Source organism: Aulonocara stuartgranti (genome assembly GCF_965226115.1).
Source record: "Aulonocara stuartgranti genome assembly, chromosome: 6".
Lineage (NCBI taxonomy): Eukaryota > Metazoa > Chordata > Actinopteri > Cichliformes > Cichlidae > Aulonocara > Aulonocara stuartgranti.
Window position 1 is genome coordinate 950001 of NC_138944.1, and position 17525 is coordinate 967525.

Genomic DNA, 17525 nt, shown 5'->3' on the forward strand with positions numbered 1-17525 from the left:
CGGGCACCATCTTTCATTTTAGCGCTTTCTCAGAGGCGTGTGTCGGAGGCTGTCCGTCCTCCCCTGAAGTCAAACATGGACTCCAGTGAGCCAAAGCTCATAAACGCCAAACCGCAGGCCGAGCTGTGTTTACAGCACACACACCGACCCGTTTACAAGTGCAACACTCGGCTGTTAATGAGTGTGTAATCGCCTCCTCCTGCTTTTACAAACTCGAGCAGAAGCTTTGTGTGCCGTCGCTCGTTTACGGTCAGCGGCTCGTTAAAGCGCCGCGTCCGCCCACAGACTGCAGCGAGGCTCCGACGCCGCAGCTGGAACGACTTTCCGGGTCCGAGAGGAACGACTCAGAGACTTCAAAGCAGCGAGGGCCTCCGCGGCTCAGCAGGAAGCCCTGACGCTGACCCCACCCCCCCGGCTTCCGACTGTCAGGGGTCAGAGGGCGGCGGGACACCTCCACCCATCCATCAGCATCAGCAGCTGTTTACAGCCTCAGAGCTGCAGATGTGGGTGGAAGAACGAGTGCTGCTCCCCCACACACACACACACACACACACACACACACACACACACGCACACACGCACACACACACACACACACGCACACACACACACACACACACACGCACACACACGCACACACACACACACACACACACACACACACGCACGCACACACACACACACGCACACACACACACACACACACACACGCACACACACACGCACACACAAAATCCGAGCCGCACCGCACAGGAAGTTTCTCTAATAACGCCATCAGACATCAAACGCCCCTAATGGGAAATCTACCTTCACCTCCATGTGGTCCCGGCGTCTCCTCCCAGACTCCGTCCATCATCGTGTCGCCCCTCCCCCCGCCCTGAGTGTACAGTCTGATGTTCGGCGCCACAGAGTGAACAAATGGAGAGCATTAACGTGAGCGTGATTGTGTTCACGACCGCACAGAGAAACGCTCCGTGTGAACGCGGCCTCATCATCATCATCTGTATTAACAGGTTTGATCCATCATCGATGTCTGACTGAGCTCATCGCGTAGGTCAGCGTCAGCAGATGAATCCTGACTCCTTCATCCCGCCAGAGCGTCAACTCTGATGACATCATCAGCTAACTGACCTGTGGCTAACTTACGGCTAGCAGGCCGGTCGTCATCCTCGCTATATGAACCTATAACACGGAGGATCAGGCGGAAACGCAGCCTGGTTTTATGCGAGGGTGGTGAACACGCCATGACCTGCGTCCAATCACAGGAGAGCTTAGAAGGACCCTCAGATAAACTTATTGTACTTCCTGTCCTTGAGCACAGGATGCAGCAGCTCCTTCAAACACATTTTATCCACGTGAAGCCGCTTCGGGATCTGGGGTCAGCGTTCGTTAGGAAACCTTTTGTGATCAGAGGGGCTCCATCACCGGCGGGGCTCTGGGGCTTTGGTCAAAAACAAAGGCCTCTGTGAGGGGAGGCAGCCTCACCCTGCAGTGAAAATATCATCCATTACCTCCGTGACAGGCCCTCCGGGGCCCCGCCCTGTGCGGGGGTCGCCTTTATTGACCTCTCACCCCCTGCCAGCCTCGAGCGTTCAGAAACGGTGCCGCATGTGGCCTCATACATCACACGGCGTCCTTTCTTCCCTGACAGCAATAAGAAGAACAGGGTCAGGTTGGGGCCAAAAACATGGCCGCAGTCACACGCATACCGGCGTGTAAAACCCAGAGTGGAGCTCAGGCCTGTCCGTCTGTTAGTGACATCACAGCAGCCACGTTACTGGTCACATGATGTCATCGAGAAACAGCACAAACACAAAATGTGTTTACTGAGAACGACGCGAGAAAGTGACACACTGATGAACGTCTTTGTTTCCTGTGATGATGATGATGATGATGATGATGCTGCAGCCGTCATGTAGGACGGCGTCTGGCAGACGTGCTGGGATGTAAATAAACTCCAGTCACAGATCAACACTTTGTTTTTCTCCCAGAAGCACCGAAGCATCAATAATGGATTTTATTTATTCCAGAATGAAGACACACACACACACACACACACACACACACACACACACACACACACACAGACACACACACACAGACACAGACACACACACACACACACACAGACACAGACACACACAGACACACACAGACACACACACACACAGACACAGACACACACACACACACACACACAGACACAGACACAGACACAGACACACACACACACACACACACACACACACATGTTGCTGCTGAGGTTGTGTTTGAGGTCCTGTGTGTGTGTGTGTGTGTGTGTGTGTGTGTGAATATTTACACACACGTATAAACATGTAAACACTTATTCAGCACGGTCATAAACATCCATGCGAGCTGTGTCTCTGCACACTCACAGGCTCCGTCAGGCTCTGAGTGCTGCCCCTCCCCTCAGCTGGCTTCCACAGGTTGTCCAATCAGAATCCACCCCTGCAGTCTCAGCAGCAATGCAGTTCAGAGGAAGAAGCGTCGTGATGAAGATGAGGAATAGAGATGGGTGGATGTTAGTTACATTTCTTTTGCACAGTTACAGAGTCGTGTTGGCTATGTGTGGGGGCTGACTCCGCCCTCTGACGGGGGCAGCTGTGGTTTCAGAGCTGCGATGAGCGCCGTCTGTCTGTAAACAGCCCGGGGTCTCTGTTCTCCTTTAACTCATCCAGTTTGTGATGAAAACCTTCCCCGGAGACACGTTAGCAGCCTTCCCCCAGAGAACGCCGCTCAAACGTGACGAAACGGCGTGCTGATTGTGGCCAATTAGATGCTGTTTAGGACAATTACCTGCTATCAGATCACAGAGCTCTGGCAGGAGGACGGGACGTTTCCCTGCTCGCCACATGAAGGGAGGAGGTGGTGAAACCTTAAACTGGGTTTTAGTCAAAGCAGGAGGTGCTGAAAGAAACCTGCCAGCTTCTCCTTTCTGCCGCCACAGGACGAAGCCTCCCAGCCTCTCGCCGCTCCACCCTCTATTTACGCCTCCGCCGTCGCCTTCAGAGGCGTCTTTAATACCACCGTACATTTATCCACCTTTAAACCCTTGATTAGGGCCCGAGAGACGGCCCGGCTCAGAGGGAAGCTTTATCCCTGTAATCCCACAGAGCCCCGCAGAGTCCCACAGAGTCCCGCAGAGTCCCGTAGAGCCCCACAGAGCCCCACAGAGCCCTGCAGAGCCCCGCAGAGCCCCACAGAGTCCCACAGAGCCCCGCAGAGCCCCACAGAGTCCCACAGAGCCCCGCAGAGCCCCACAGAGCCCCACAGAGTCCCGTAGAGCCCCACAGAGCCCCACAGAGCCCTGCAGAGCCCCGCAGAGCCCCACAGAGTCCCACAGAGCCCCGCAGAGCCCCACAGAGCCCCACAGAGCCCCACAGAGTCCCGTAGAGCCCCACAGAGTCCCGTAGAGCCCCACAGAGCCCCACAGAGCCCTGCAGAGCCCCGCAGAGCCCCACAGAGTCCCACAGAGCCCCGCAGAGCCCCACAGAGCCCCACAGAGTCCCGTAGAGCCCCACAGAGCCCCACAGAGTCCCACAGAGCCCCGCAGAGCCCCACAGAGCCCCACAGAGTCCCGCAGAGCCCCACAGAGCCCCACAGAGCCCCACAGAGTCCCGCAGAGCCCCACAGAGCCCCGCAGAGCCCCACAGAGCCCCACAGAGTCCCGTAGAGCCCCACAGAGCCCCACAGAGCCCCGCAGAGCCCCACAGAGTCCCACAGAGCCCCACAGAGCCCCACAGAGCCCCACAGAGTCCCACAGAGTCCCGCAGAGTCCTGCAAAGCTCTGACTCTGCTACAAACCTGCCTGTCACTCAGTCGGCCTCCTCTCTGGATGAAAGTCCGGCTTTACAGAAGTGTCGACTGGTGAAAGTCAGTGACAGTGTGGGGCTCCATCACTATGAGTCTAACCTGGAACTGAGCGTGCTGTCCCTGCTGGTCTGCACATCTGGGTGTCTGCAGACTGGACCGAGGGTGGTGTTAGTGGAGGTGCTGCTCTGTGGGGCCGGGCGGCAGCAGCTGGTTTCAGTCAGCGCACCAACAAACTGAAGACATTATTTACTGTTCATGGCGCTGCTGAACCTCGTTAACATGAACTTTACATGAACCCCCACCCGAGCCCCCGGCGCTTTATTTAAAGTGCTGTTTTCCACAAACGTTGCTTTGAGACATTTGGCACAAGGTGAGCTGCAGACAGCCGGGACGCCGTAACGTCTCAGAGACACATTTTTCACTCACAGCATAGAAAACAAAAGAAATATTAAAACTGAAAAAACACCGTCCACACCTGCAGCTGCAGGTTACAGAAACTCAAACTTTACATAACAGTCACTGAATCTTCAGAGGATCTGCAGCTCAAACACCGGCGGCCGTCTCAGGGATTATTTTCTGTCATTTTTATACGTTTATCTGCAGACGTCATGTGTTTAAATCCAGCTGATCAGCTGTGATCAGAGCGTGTTTCAGTAAAAATCTCTCTCACACACACACACACACACACACACACACACACACACACACACACACACACAGTCTGATTAACAGTAGTCCCAGGATGCTTCCTTCTCTAATCGGCTCACTGCTTCCTTGTTAATTGCAGCGCACTAATGTTGGCGTGTTTTGTCCCCCTGCAGCACCCGTACCCATCGGAGGAGCAGAAGAAGCAGCTGGCTCAGGACACCGGCCTCACCATCCTGCAGGTCAACAACTGGTGAGTCACCAAGCAGTCGCAGGTATTTATGGGAAGGCTGACCTTTGGCCCCACCCTGAGCCTAATGAGGTGGGTGGGGGTGAATTCCTGCTGAGTTTCCTCGTCTCCACTCTCAGGAGGATGGAGGTGCTTAGTTTGAGAGCTAATTGGAGCTCTGAGGTGGAGACCCGAGGGATGCTCTGCTGGGAGTATGCGTCACCTGCACCTCACCTGTGCTAATGTTGCCAGTAGAGTGAATAAATGTCCGCATCCACGTCTGTTTCTCCAGCACAGCTGCTCTGTGCCCAAATAAACTCGTCACTAACAGTAAAAGTCTGGGTGTCGAGGAGAGAAGGCAAACGCAGGAAGCTAGGAGAAGGATGCAAGGAGAGAAGAAGGAAGTGAATTCACTTCAGTTTTATTTACACAGCACCGAATCACAACAACCGTCGCCTCAAGGAGCTTTATACTGTAAGGTCGACCCTACAATAACACATACAGAGAAAAACCCAACAGTCATATGACCCCCTGTGAGCAGCACTTTGGCGACAGTGGGAAGGAAAAACTCCCTTTTAACAGGAAGAAACCTCCAGCAGAACCAGGCTCAGGAAGGGGCGGGGCCATCTGCTGTGATTGGTTGGGGTGAGAGAAGGAAGACAGGATAAAGACATGCTGTGGAAGAGAGACAGAGGTTAATAACAGATATGATTCAATGCAGAGAGGTCTGTTAATACATAGTGAGTGAGAAAGGTGACTGGAAAGGAAACACCCAATGCATCATGGGAATCCCCCGGCAGCCTACGTCTATTGCAGCATAACTAAGGGAGGATTCAGGGTCACCTGGTCCAGCCCTAACTATATGCTTTAGCAAAAAGGAAAGTTTGAATCTTAAAAGTAGAGATAGTGTCTCCTGAATCCAGACTGGAAGCTGGTCCCGAGTGAAATGCACGGCCGTGAGGTCACACTGCCTCCGGTCCCGTTACCTTGGCAACAGTTACAGTTTTTTACAGACGCTAGGACACATTTCTCAATACTTAGGTCACGTTTGCAAACCTCCTCACACAGTGAGCACAACAGAAGTCTATGTGGGCTAAACTGAGGACCAGTTATCATTGTTTTGGCACAAAATGCATTCAATGACTACATCTCTCAAATTTCATGAATTATCTTCTCACTCAGACACAACAACTGCCAAAAACCTTTGTACAGGACATTTTGCATGTGCTTACATACTGTTTTCAAAACTGTTAAACTTATGGCCAAAACAATAACACAATGCAAAACTTGAAAAGAGCAAAATCCAACAGCAATATTTCATTGAAACATATTTTAAATCTAAAAATGCAGTTTAACCAGCCACAGCTGATTCTCATTGTAGATGAACATCTACACGGGTGTTACTCCTCCAATTTTTCAACTCCTTCAATTCTGGCAGCCAGAAGATTCTTTCCTAGGTGTGTTGCCCTAGATGACATAAGATGTGATGTGGATGAGAACCTGTGGCCAAATGGAGGAGACCGAGTAGATTAGCATTACTACTGTATGTGTATCAGTGGATGGTGTGTATATAAATACTTGTATTTTGGGATTACTTAGTGCAAAAAAATAAAAATACATAAACAAATATTAACGAATTCTGCATGATGTCTGATTCATTCCAGTAACATATATTGAAATTATAAACAGAGATGTGTCCTTGTTTTACACAAGAAAACACTGTAATGCTACATGTTGTTAGTGTTTTTCAGGTCATTGTTTTGTGGGTGACAAAGTGTGTTTGTCGGCTGTCAACCTTTGCTAGTGTTCTGGAAGAATGAGTTTATTTGAGACCTGAATGAAGTGTTTTGGTAGTTGTAGTGCATTTTGAATGTGAAATGAACTGCTTTGCCAAGCTGACGGTCAGTTAGGAGGATTGTGTGAAGAGTTTTGCAAAAGTGACCTAAGTATTGGGAAATGTGTCCTAGCGGCTGTAAAAAACTGTAAATCTGACACAGCGAGCGTGAAAGCTTAAGTTTAATAAAAGGGCGTCTTCTCGCCAGGCTCCAGTGATCCTCACGTCAAAAACAGGAAGTCGAAAATATCCGATTACTGTAGAAAAACAAAACCAGCCCCCACCACCTCAGCCTGTGTCGCCATCCCTCCAGTCAGAGAGGCCACGCCTCACACAGGCGAGTTATGTACACACCCCGCACAGGGTGTGAGTCTGTGGGGCTGGCTCACTGCTGCCTCTGCTGGTCGTCAGAGGAACTGCAGGCCTTCATGTTTCAGCCCGTCGGGTTGGCGTGTGTATTCGTGTTTTATGAAACAAAAGATAGAAACAGGGTCTTCTCTCTGATTTGTGTGTGTGAGTGTGTGTGTGTGTGTGTGTGTGTGAGGGGTGTGTGTGTGTGTGAGGGGTGTGTGGTGTGCAGTTGGTGTAAATGGCATTTTCATGGCAAACAGCTGGACTGGTTTATTTAAATACGCCCTTGGTGGTGGGGGGGGGGGGCTGACCTCAAAATGACTCCCTCAGTGGGCGGAGCTTCTACATGTTTTACAAGCAGGCGGTTGGGGAGTGTGTGTGTGTGTGGTGATTAATAGATCTGCTTTGTTTAAACACTGACTGTACAGAGCGGCCCGAGCCCCGCCCCTCCCTGCCCCTCCTCGCCGGGCGGTGGGGGTCAGGAGGCCGATCGTCCTTCGAGGCTACGCCCGAAGTTTTCATTATTTCAGAGAAATCCGGTTCTGGTCTCGTTGTTTTCCTCTGGCTTTAAATGTGTTGGAGGCAAGAAACAAAATGGCGGCCTAGTGCTGCAGAAGGATTGTGACCACGGCCTCGCACGCGGTCCCAGATGTAAGACTTTCAGTCGCCCCGGCAGGTCGGTTCTGGAGGTCTGAGGAGCAGGAAGGTGGATGGTGTTTCCTGTCTGAGACTTGGAAACGGCTCCTAGCAGGTTTTTGAGTGCGCCGGTTCCAGCGGCGACATCTTTGTGGTGATGGGGCTCGCGGTTCCTGTGGGAGCGTACGTCTTCTCTGCAGTTGACCTATGCAGAGTGACCATGTGACCTCTGTAAGAGGCCTACCACACCGTTGGACCATTAAACTCCTGGGTCCTCACTCTGTGCTGGGGGCGGGTTTTCAGCACGTCTTTGTCCCTCCTGTCTCTCCCGTCTCGCTCCTGATGGAGGACTCAGTAAGATCAGCTTTCATCACTGATCCTTTTCTCAAAGACACGCAGACCTGAATGTTCACTGACACTGGATGACGATCCATTATATAATCAGTTCACGAGAAGGTTAAGCATACTCCTCCTCACCTACACGTTCTTTGTTCTCAGCCTGGCAGGAAGGTGGGGAAGAGGGCGGAGTTATGTAGTCCCGGGCGTGTCCAACAGGTCGAAAGGATGTGATGTTTGCTACTGAAGGTGAAAAGGGTTTTAAATTTGTGCTTTTAACAGTTACATTGATGCTGCGATTATTATTTCATGTGCTGACTCGATGAAAAGTGGAGGACTGGCCCCGCCCACAGTGTTACCTGCTGCAGAAGATACCTGGATACCTGCATTTCCAGCATGTTTCAACATTTCTGAGAGGAGATCATTCGTTTTTTCTTTGGATGTTGACCAAAACCAGATTTACCAAAACGTCCAAATGAAACCGTGACGTCGGAGTGATCTGAGGCTGTCGGCCGAGCTGCGCTGTGCAGTGCGAGCGACGTTTATTTCCTGTTTCGTGTGTCCTGATGAGCTCGTGCAGCCTCGTGCTAACGGGCTGACTGACCTGGAAATATTCTCCCCCCCCCCCCCCCTCCCCCCACCGCGTACCTTTTTCGGTCCCCCAGAGGACAGCTGTGGCCTTTGTTTTTCTGAAAAGAACCCCCCCCCCCCCCCCCCCCACCCTCCTGTTGAAATGGTCCCTCCCCACCCGGGGCTCAGGGTGTAGGAGGACATAAATCAAGCAGGAAACCACAGAGCTTTTACTTGGGGGGGGGGGGGGGCTACATAGGTCTTTAAGTTGAGGAAGACCAGAATGGGGGGGAATGACTAATTGGAGTAGCTGGGGAGGTCACAGGAGGTGCCGGGTCGGAGGTCACGCATACCAGGATGATGGCTTTAAGAGTGTATTTAGGAGACGTTGCCAGTGCTCGCCGACGGCTTCCCATTGGTTAATCTCCAGGAAGTGATCTGATTGATTTGTGCTGATCATGTTAAACCGTTTATTTGCACAGTAACAGGTCAGATGGACCCGACTTCTGTAACACGCCTGCATCGGGGCCTCGATGTTCACGTAAATGACGGTAAAATTTAAACCAGTGGACGAGTTTCCAGTGAAGCCAGTTTGAGCTGCTGGGTGTTTAAACTTGACCTGAAGCGATTTATCAGTAACGAGTTTATTGTTGTCGTTAAAAACAAACTCTGACTTCTTTTCTTTGACTTTCAGGTTCATCAACGCGAGGCGGCGGATCGTTCAGCCCATGATCGATCAGTCAAACAGAGCAGGTGAGGTCTCACAGGTGTATTAGCGGCTGTTTCGTTTCCATTAAATCAGAAACTCCTCCAGTATCCGTGCTCTTCCACCGTGTCTGCGTGAGCTTTCCAAACACCCGACTGGGACTGGAACGCCAGTGGAACTCGCTCCGCGTGTAAGGCGAGCTGAAAAAGCGGCGTCTCGCTTGGTTCCTCGGAGCGTTGGAGCGAGCAGAGAGGCTTAAACTCTGAATGGCTTCTAAACCCCGGCGGGGTTAGCTCCAGACAAAGACACTAATCGCTTTGACCGACCACTCCATTCAACGTTTGAAGCCGGGATTAAAACAAATAGGAGCCCCGGCTACAGTGGAGCTAAAGTCCTGTTAGCCTTTTGGCCCTTGAGCTTTCTTAGCATTAACCCCGCGGCTGACTTCCTCACAAAGGTTTGGAGACGCTGCTGAAAGACGGCGGTGAGAAACAGCTTCAGCGACCGAGGCCGATTCCACCACGAGGACCAAAACCTCTCCGTTTGTGTCCGACCGATGGCCCCCCCCACCGCGAGAACGTCACAGCTGCTTTAACAGATGTGACGTTATTCGAACACGTAATGCAGTGATGTGATGTTACATTTCCTTTACGTTTCGCCTCTTTTCCTAATACAGCACGAGTGAAAACAGTCGTATGATATTTGGAAGCAGTGGTTTTCTATCGATTCGTGTTTTTACCCCACAGCAGAGTGAAGGAGGCTTTCATGTGAAGCCAGCTTTTATTAGAAGCAGGCGCTAACCTCCGATTCCACGTGTCCTCGCTGTAATTGGAGCGCGCTTAGCTGCGCACAGGATCGCTGCAGGATCTGCTTCTATTTTGCTCTGTTAGGAGATACAGCGTGACCCGCTGACGCAAACCCGACGCTTCCTGTAACCAGGGGCGCCACTCGTAAAGGGGGAGGCGCTAACGCAGCTGGCCTCAGATGGATGAACTGAGGGGAGGCAGTCAATCACATAAAGGAGGATTATTTTGGACTGTGGATCATGCAGAGTTACTCTGCACAGACTGTAGGTGTAAAAAAAAAAAGTGAACATTTTGAGACTAAAGAAGATGGGCGGGAAAAAGATCACGGATGGACCTGATTGGCGCTCAGGTTCTCATGTCGACAACGGTAATCGGCTTGATTTTTCCTGGTGTTTGCGTGTGGACCTGAACACGCCTTTGTGTGTGGGTGTAAAGTGGAGGCTGTGGCGGTGTCAGTGCAGGCCGGCCGACGGCCTCGGCGCCCTCCGCCATTAAAACGAGCTGTCGTCTCTGTCCGCAGTGAGCCAAGCGCCGCCGTACGGCCCAGATGGCCAGCCAATGGGAAGCTTCATGGTGGACGGTCAGACGCCCGTGGGAATCAGACCGCCTGGTAAACACACACAGCTTATGCTGCTGTGGGTTTGATTGTGTTACATTATTGCAGAATCTGCACATTGAAATCAAAGTTTAGATTTAACACAGAGAGGACGGCTTATTGTGAACTGAGCTTCATGCAAAGCTACAGTCACGCTGCAGAGATCAGTCGTGGCTGATTTCATAGTTTCAAAAGCTTTTATTTACAGAGGAGCTGAAGGAAGGGGGCAGTGCTTTCATCTGTGTGTGTGTGTGTGTGTGTGTGTGTGTGTGTGTGTGTGTGTGTGTGTGTGACAGGTCCGATGGGTGGTGTAGGGATGGGGATGGGCGTGGAGGGACAGTGGCACTACATGTAGCACCACCGCCTGCACCCTGCAGCCTGAGGAGGCGCCCGGCGTCGCAGGAAACCACCGTGAGTGACGCCACACAGAGCCAGCACTTCCTGCATTCTCTTCAAATTAAAGGCGTTCTAGTGTTTTCAGTGGACCCTTTGCTGCTTAAAGGGGCTTTTAATTTGAAAGAGATCTTTAGACTTTCTTGTAATCTGGATGTTTGAAGTGAATCTGCTGCTATAAAGATGTGACAGAAACACCCACAGCCTCGGCGCTGGCGGCACTCAGCCGATGTCAGTATGTCGCTCGCTTTGGATTGATCCTGAACGGCTCCAACAGCCTGAGCTTCATCTCCTCTCAGCACCTCCTCACTAATTAAAGCCAGTTCCCTCTGATTAAAGGTCAATGAATCCTCTGAGAGCCGCTCCACGTTCAGTCTAATGAACTGATCGTTAGCGAGAGGCGCGCTCATCTCTTTATTTGATTACACAGAGTCCAATTACTCTGTAAGCAGTTTTTATTATTAAGCAGGAGGGAGGGAGGGGGAAGTCAACGAGATTTTCTTCTCTCAGCTTTTACTGACGATGCAGCTGTCAGTGAGACACACACACACGTGTGTATTTATATCCTTGTGGGGACATCTCACTGACATGCTTTTCCTGGCCCCTCACCATCACAAGTGAATGCCTGACCCTAAACATGACCTAACTGTAACTAAAACCACATTTTGAGTGGCCTTCAAACTCGTGGGGACCGCAAAGCTGTTTTTCCCCACAAGTATAGTAAACACACACACACACACACACACACACACACACACACACACACACACACACACACACACACACACACTGGTTCCTGAGGCTACGTCGGGCCTTCCTCCTGATCTTGACCCTCTGTGTTTCCTCTGCAGGACTCTGATCAGGTCTGCAGACCCCATAGCGTGGAGCGGGACCCCACGCCTCTTCACCTCCTGCCCATCAGCTCTCCGCCCTGTGGGCGTGGCCTGATAAGGAAACACCTGAGCTTGCCTCTGTTCTCGGCGGGCCTTCTCAGAGTGCTCCACGGACTAAAAAGAGAAACGTGAGGTAAGACAGTGATCGTGAAGGCAAAGATGAACACTGTCCACCGCGCGTTTCTGGATTTGATCACTTCCTGTGATGTAATCTCCCAGAACGGACAGATCTGCAGCTCGGCTTCCTCTCTGCGCTCGCTGATGGACTCCTGAAGCCGTTTGCTCTGCAGACAGACAGTTTTGGACCATAGACCCCCTGAGACCTCCCTCTCCGTAAATAAAACTGATTCTGTGGATTTCTGAGTCTGATTTTTGACTCCTGCTGCGTTCGGTGCCTCACTGAAATAAAACGTCAGCGCTTCAGTTTTTTGTCCAGCTCAGCTGTGACACGTTTCTATCCAAGAGGAAGAAATAACAAATATTCACTTTGGGAAAAAACTGAAGTAAAAAAATGAATAAATTGAGAATGAGACTTCTTTTAAGGTGGAATGAAAACGTATTTTGAACTGCAGGTGACATTCAGCTCCCGTGGATCAGGTAAACAAAGATGTTTAACTGCACATGTAATCCTGAAATATGATCATGTGATTCCTGCAGCCTCATCATGCAGCTGTTTGTCTGCATGATGAAGGAGACTTGTTTCAAAACGTGAGTGTGTAAAAGGCCGCCTGTTAACAACAACAACAACAACATTGAACGTACAACAGTTGATGGTCAAAAACAGGAACTGTCATTTATTCCTGTGTTACTGAATCGCTCGGGTGTCGCGAGGAGTTTTTATCGGCAGGAAAACAGATTAAAGTCCAAAATTTCTGCCTTCCTCCGACGCCTCAGTGAGCCTTATGTTTCACACCCCTACCATAACACACAGTCCCACAGTGTGCTCTGCGACCCCCTGGTGGGCTGTGATGGTACTGCAGGTGATCCCCATCACTTATTCACAATAAATGAATTTAAATTGAACAAGTTAAAATTCTTAATTTTCCTAAATTTAAGTGGAAAGAAATAGAATTTCAAATTTATGCTTTTGTGACGTTTGTTCATGTCGTAGCATAAACACATCAGCTGCTCCACGCTTAGCCTGAATCACACAGACTCACTGGGATTGGCTCCAGAAACTCAAATATTTTTGTCTTTATTGATATTTTAACAGGAACTAGTGACACAAAGGCTCCGGGTTTAAAACCGACTGACTTCCTGCTGTTCTTCATCTCTGCCCTGTTTGGTTTTTAATGCTGAACTCGTTCATTAATGATCCGAATGCATCACAGCGAGACGTCCACAACAAGCTCCAATCAGCCCAATTTATGACTTCATTCAAGTTTCATTCACTATAATGTTTTAAGTTGTGTTTCGGGCGAGCATCACACGGTTTCTGTCTTTAAACTGGTCTCAGATCAGCGTTCAGTGTCCCGGCCCTACTGCGTCGTTTTGGCTCCACGTTTCTCTTTAATCTCGATTTTTTTAAAGTGAAAAGGCTCCAGAAATGAAAATTCATCGTGTTTACAGCTCATCCTGATATTTGAAAGATTAGCTGTGCCAGTGAGCCCCGCCCTTCACCCTATGGGGATAGGCTCCACCCCTCTGTGACCTTGTAGAACTGCTTCTGACCTCGATTAAACGTGAAGTTTGTGCTGTTTGGTTTCTGTGCACAGAGCTCGGGTTGATCTGTTGGTGTCCCGGAGGCGGAGCTTTTCCTTGGCTGCAGTCACAGTGTGAAGCTCCGAGTCTTCGTGTCTTGTTTGCGGGTGTCGCTCAGCTCAAGTCACTCCATTCGAATCGACGCTCCGGGAGGTTCAGTGGCAACGCCTTCAGCAGGCCTGATGGGAAAGATCGGCCCGTCTGCCATGGAGAGATTTGTCCCCCTCGTGGATCTGCTGCCCCACTCTGGGAGTTTTCTACATGTGCCTCATTTCAAAGGCGGCTGACACAAAAACAAAATCATTAATCTGCTTTGGATCCTCTGCGGAGCTTTGACTTCAGATGAGTTGTGACTGACAGGCTCCATGGCACGCCCATGTTTGACTGCCATCTTAGGGGATTGTGGAAACTGCCTTCATCTCTGCTTTTAAAGAGAAATGAGTGATTAGTTGGCAGCTGTCGAGCGTCCGTCTGAGGATCCAGACTCGCTGTCAGATGAATAAAGAAGAGCCGGGACGCGACGAGCTGACGGCTGCTGGGAGCGTAGCTGGGAACAACGGCGAGAGGTTTGTTTATCGGTGACATTTCCCACAGACGAAGCAGACAGTGAATGCATCATGTCAGATGTGTGACAGACAATGTTCAGAAAGTTCAGAGTTCACGTTCGTGGTGACGGCCAAAGTCAGCAGGGAGGTGACTGCGCTAGCTCCACCCGAGCTGGACCTCTGGGCCGTGTTTGTGCTGTTGGAGCCTTTTAATGACATCATGTGACCAATCATATAGCTGCCGTGAGGTCACTGTACTAACAGACCGTCCAAGAAAGCAGAGCTCCGGGATTGGTGTAGACTTAGATAGTAGGATTCTGATTGGATGTTACTGATTGGCCGGTATCTGTGTCTGTGGATGATAACAGAGCTTCCTGGCATTAACTGTGCCAACCTTTGGTCCAAATATGGTCACCAAAGACTGATGTCACAGCTACCACCATCATTTACATACAGTCTATAGTTCTGGTATGTGTGAGCACACAAACATAAATACGTCCTGTGCTCAGATGGGAACGAACCGGAGCACTAACAAGGTTCCTCCAAACACAGTCGCCTCGGGCTTCAGTCCGAGGAGACGTGAATCTTCCTCCCTCAGCAGCCTCCCCCACACTAAAACCCTCCCCCCTCCTTCCAGCCTCCTCTGAGCGAGCCGACCTCACAGTTGGATAATTTATTGCCTTTAATTAAGCGGCTGCTTCAGGAGGGATGAAATGCGTTCCTCTGTGTTTGGGGCAAAAGGGGGAAGGTATTCAGTGTCTCGCAGAGGAACCAGAAACTCATGGATCCTGGTTACTGTGGGGAGGAAGTGGGGAGGGAGGGGTCAGTTTACCCCGACTGGACAGGAAGTCGCTTATTAGAGACAACCGACCGTTCACCTGAGAGCGCGCTCAGAGTTAGAGCACACATCCTGCAGTCTGTGAGGTCAAAGGTCATTGACACAGCTGAAAATACTCATAAAAAGTAACTAAAAATTCTGCTGATTAACTCATAAAATAAAAGTATCCATTTTAAACAAAGTCTGCTGTCAGGCCCACCTGATGGGTGTGGAGGCGGAGCCACTAAATCGTACGCACCGTACCTTTAAATCCTTAAAAAGAAAGTAGTCCCGGGACGGCACATACGCTAAAACGCAGAACAAAAAGTGTTTTTTCCCCGAGCAGAGAAGCGCTCAGATCCACCTGTGCTGAGGTTCTGCTCTGTGGTCCGTTACAGTCAGAGACGAGCAGGAAGCAGGTGAGGGTTTAGGGGCGGGGCTACGCGGTGATGGATAAGTCATTATGTATGGGTGTGGCGGATCCACCTGCTCTTCGAGTCAGCCGGAGGTCGCTCGGACTCGGGTGATGTCATCTTTTAAGACCGCCCCGACGCAGCTGGATGACATCAGCGACCACAGTCGAGCTCGAGTTTTCACCTTTAATACCGAGATGTTCACGCTGAGGGAAAGCCGCCATCTTTGATGAACCTCTGGGTTTATTTCCAGGCTTTATTCCCCCCTCACGTCTCCTTCTTGAGCCTGCTGGAACTTTATGGGCCAACTTTAAACTTTTTAGCTTAACTGGAGCGAAACAGGACGTTTCCCAAAGCGCTTCATTAAACTGTCGTTTTCCAAAACAAGAATCACGTTGTTTCTCAGAGTGACTGGAGGGAAGCAGAAGGAGAGGACGCGACGCTCTTCACCGTCAGACCCACAGTCCTCTGCTTCTCACTGTTCGGGCAGAACAGGAAGACGTTTGGACCGACAGCATAGCGACGGCGCCTTCTCCAGCTTCTTGTATTTCAGTCTTCGATGGAGGTAACAAAAGTTCGACTGAACCCTTCAATGACCGTGTCTGTTCCACGAGTCCCACGGCTCGATTTCCATTCATGTTTCCAGGTCCCTGTGACCTGACGTAGCTCCTCCGGTCTGAGGGCGCAGCTGGAGGATGTGGTGGCGTCAGGTTTTCATGTCCTGACTCAGGTCAGCCAGTTACAGCCGAGGCAGAACGAGCTCAGGGCTTCCCACAGGTCCGTCCAACATTCCCTGTTTCTGGAGCAGCGCCGGATGTTCGGCATGAAGACTTTGGCTCAAAGGAGGCCTCGAGACAGGGTCAGTCGGCGAGGAAAGAAGCCTCGTTGCTTGGTTTCGTGTTCTGTTGGCGCTCGCAGAACTGGAAGCACACGCTCAGGCTCTGCTCTCGGGGAGTCTCGGCCCCCGAGAGCAGAGCCCAGCCAGCTCTCACAGACCTAGAGTCCAGGACTCTGCACTGCGTCATGGTCTCGTGGCTTAGAGCAGCCTTTTACTCCACGGAGGGTGTGCTCGTTGCTCAGGTGGTCCCTGTTATCAGCCACCAGGAGCACCTGTCCTCTGACCACCAGGTATGATGGATGTGTTTACTGTGGAACAATGAGCAGCACACACAAATGTCAAAATGAAACAGGAAACATAAAGACGCAGAAACGGGAGACGTAACTAAGGAACAGAGGACACGACGGCCTGGAGAGACATGGAACGAAACAGGAAGGGGACACGAGACCTCGACAAGACAACACGGAGACAGAAACATGACGAAAACCCCACAAACATCATCCCTGTCACAGCATCTTACAAACACTGGGAACGATTTACCTGCTGAGGGCTCAGGTGACTGCGTCTGGTATGAACATCTGTCTCAGCATCTGCATGCAGAAAAGAGGAACCGGAGCGTCTCCTACAGAGCACACCGAAACCCACAGAACCCGACCTCTGACCTCTGCCGGGTCAGCTCACAGCAGAGCAGCGGTTCGTCGTGTCTGCGGCGCTGGTCCGGTTCTGTTGGGTTTTACATGAATCGCGCCCGCTGAGCTGCATCTGTCTGCGGTCGCTTTGATATTTTGATGTCAGTTTTCAAAGGAAAGCATGAAGAAATCTTTTTCTTATTGTTGGGAAGAACACAAAGTTCCACGCTGCCCCCGGGAATGTCTAAAATCTCGTCTTCTGTTTGCGTGGACACATCAGACAGGAAATGCCAAATCCATACTCATAAATCCACACCCTGAACTCTGAGGGTACAGGCGACGGCCGGCAGGCCCAGCAGCAGGTCTGCGCCTGCAGCTGAGAGCTGCTGGTCGTGTTAAAGAAGCACCAGGTCTCGCAGACCTGTGAGCTTTGGATCAGTCTGTCCAAAGATTATCACTGAATCATCAGTTATTAATAACCTCTGGCTCTCTTCTGGAAACGTCCTGCACTCTTCTGCTGACCGAGCTGAGACGTTTATTCTGGTCTCTGAACCGTTAGAATGAACAGCTCGGCTCTTTGCATCAAAGCCTCGAACGCGTTTGATCCAAAACGAGCACGAGTCCGTTTTTTTAACATGAGAGAGTTTTATGGTCTGCAGATCTCCCACAAAGTTTTAGAGCAAACTCGCAGCTCCTTTTTCTCTGAGGTCTTCATCAGGATCGAGCTCACTGTGACCCTGCAGAACATTTCCGC

The 17525-nt window shown here is 50.9% G+C and overlaps 1 protein-coding gene across 4 annotated transcripts in view; it reads left to right on the forward strand.

The window, feature by feature from the left end:
• meis1a (Meis homeobox 1 a) overlaps positions 1 to 12184 on the forward strand; it is a 26963-nt gene extending 14779 nt beyond the window's left edge. For 2 of the 4 annotated variants that reach the window (XM_082535655.1, XM_082535657.1), the window contains exons 9-13: positions 4656 to 4732; positions 9130 to 9188; positions 10468 to 10557; positions 10839 to 10953; positions 11787 to 12184. In XM_082535655.1, coding sequence (XP_082391781.1) covers positions 4656 to 4732; positions 9130 to 9188; positions 10468 to 10557; positions 10839 to 10897 — 285 coding nt within the window. In that variant the 3' untranslated portion in view covers positions 10898 to 10953; positions 11787 to 12184. The remainder of the gene's footprint in view (positions 1 to 4655; positions 4733 to 9129; positions 9189 to 10467; positions 10558 to 10838; positions 10954 to 11786) is intronic. The other 2 variants (XM_082535656.1, XM_082535658.1) reach the window with 2 other exon arrangements.
• Positions 12185 to 17525: the final 5341 nt, after the last annotated feature.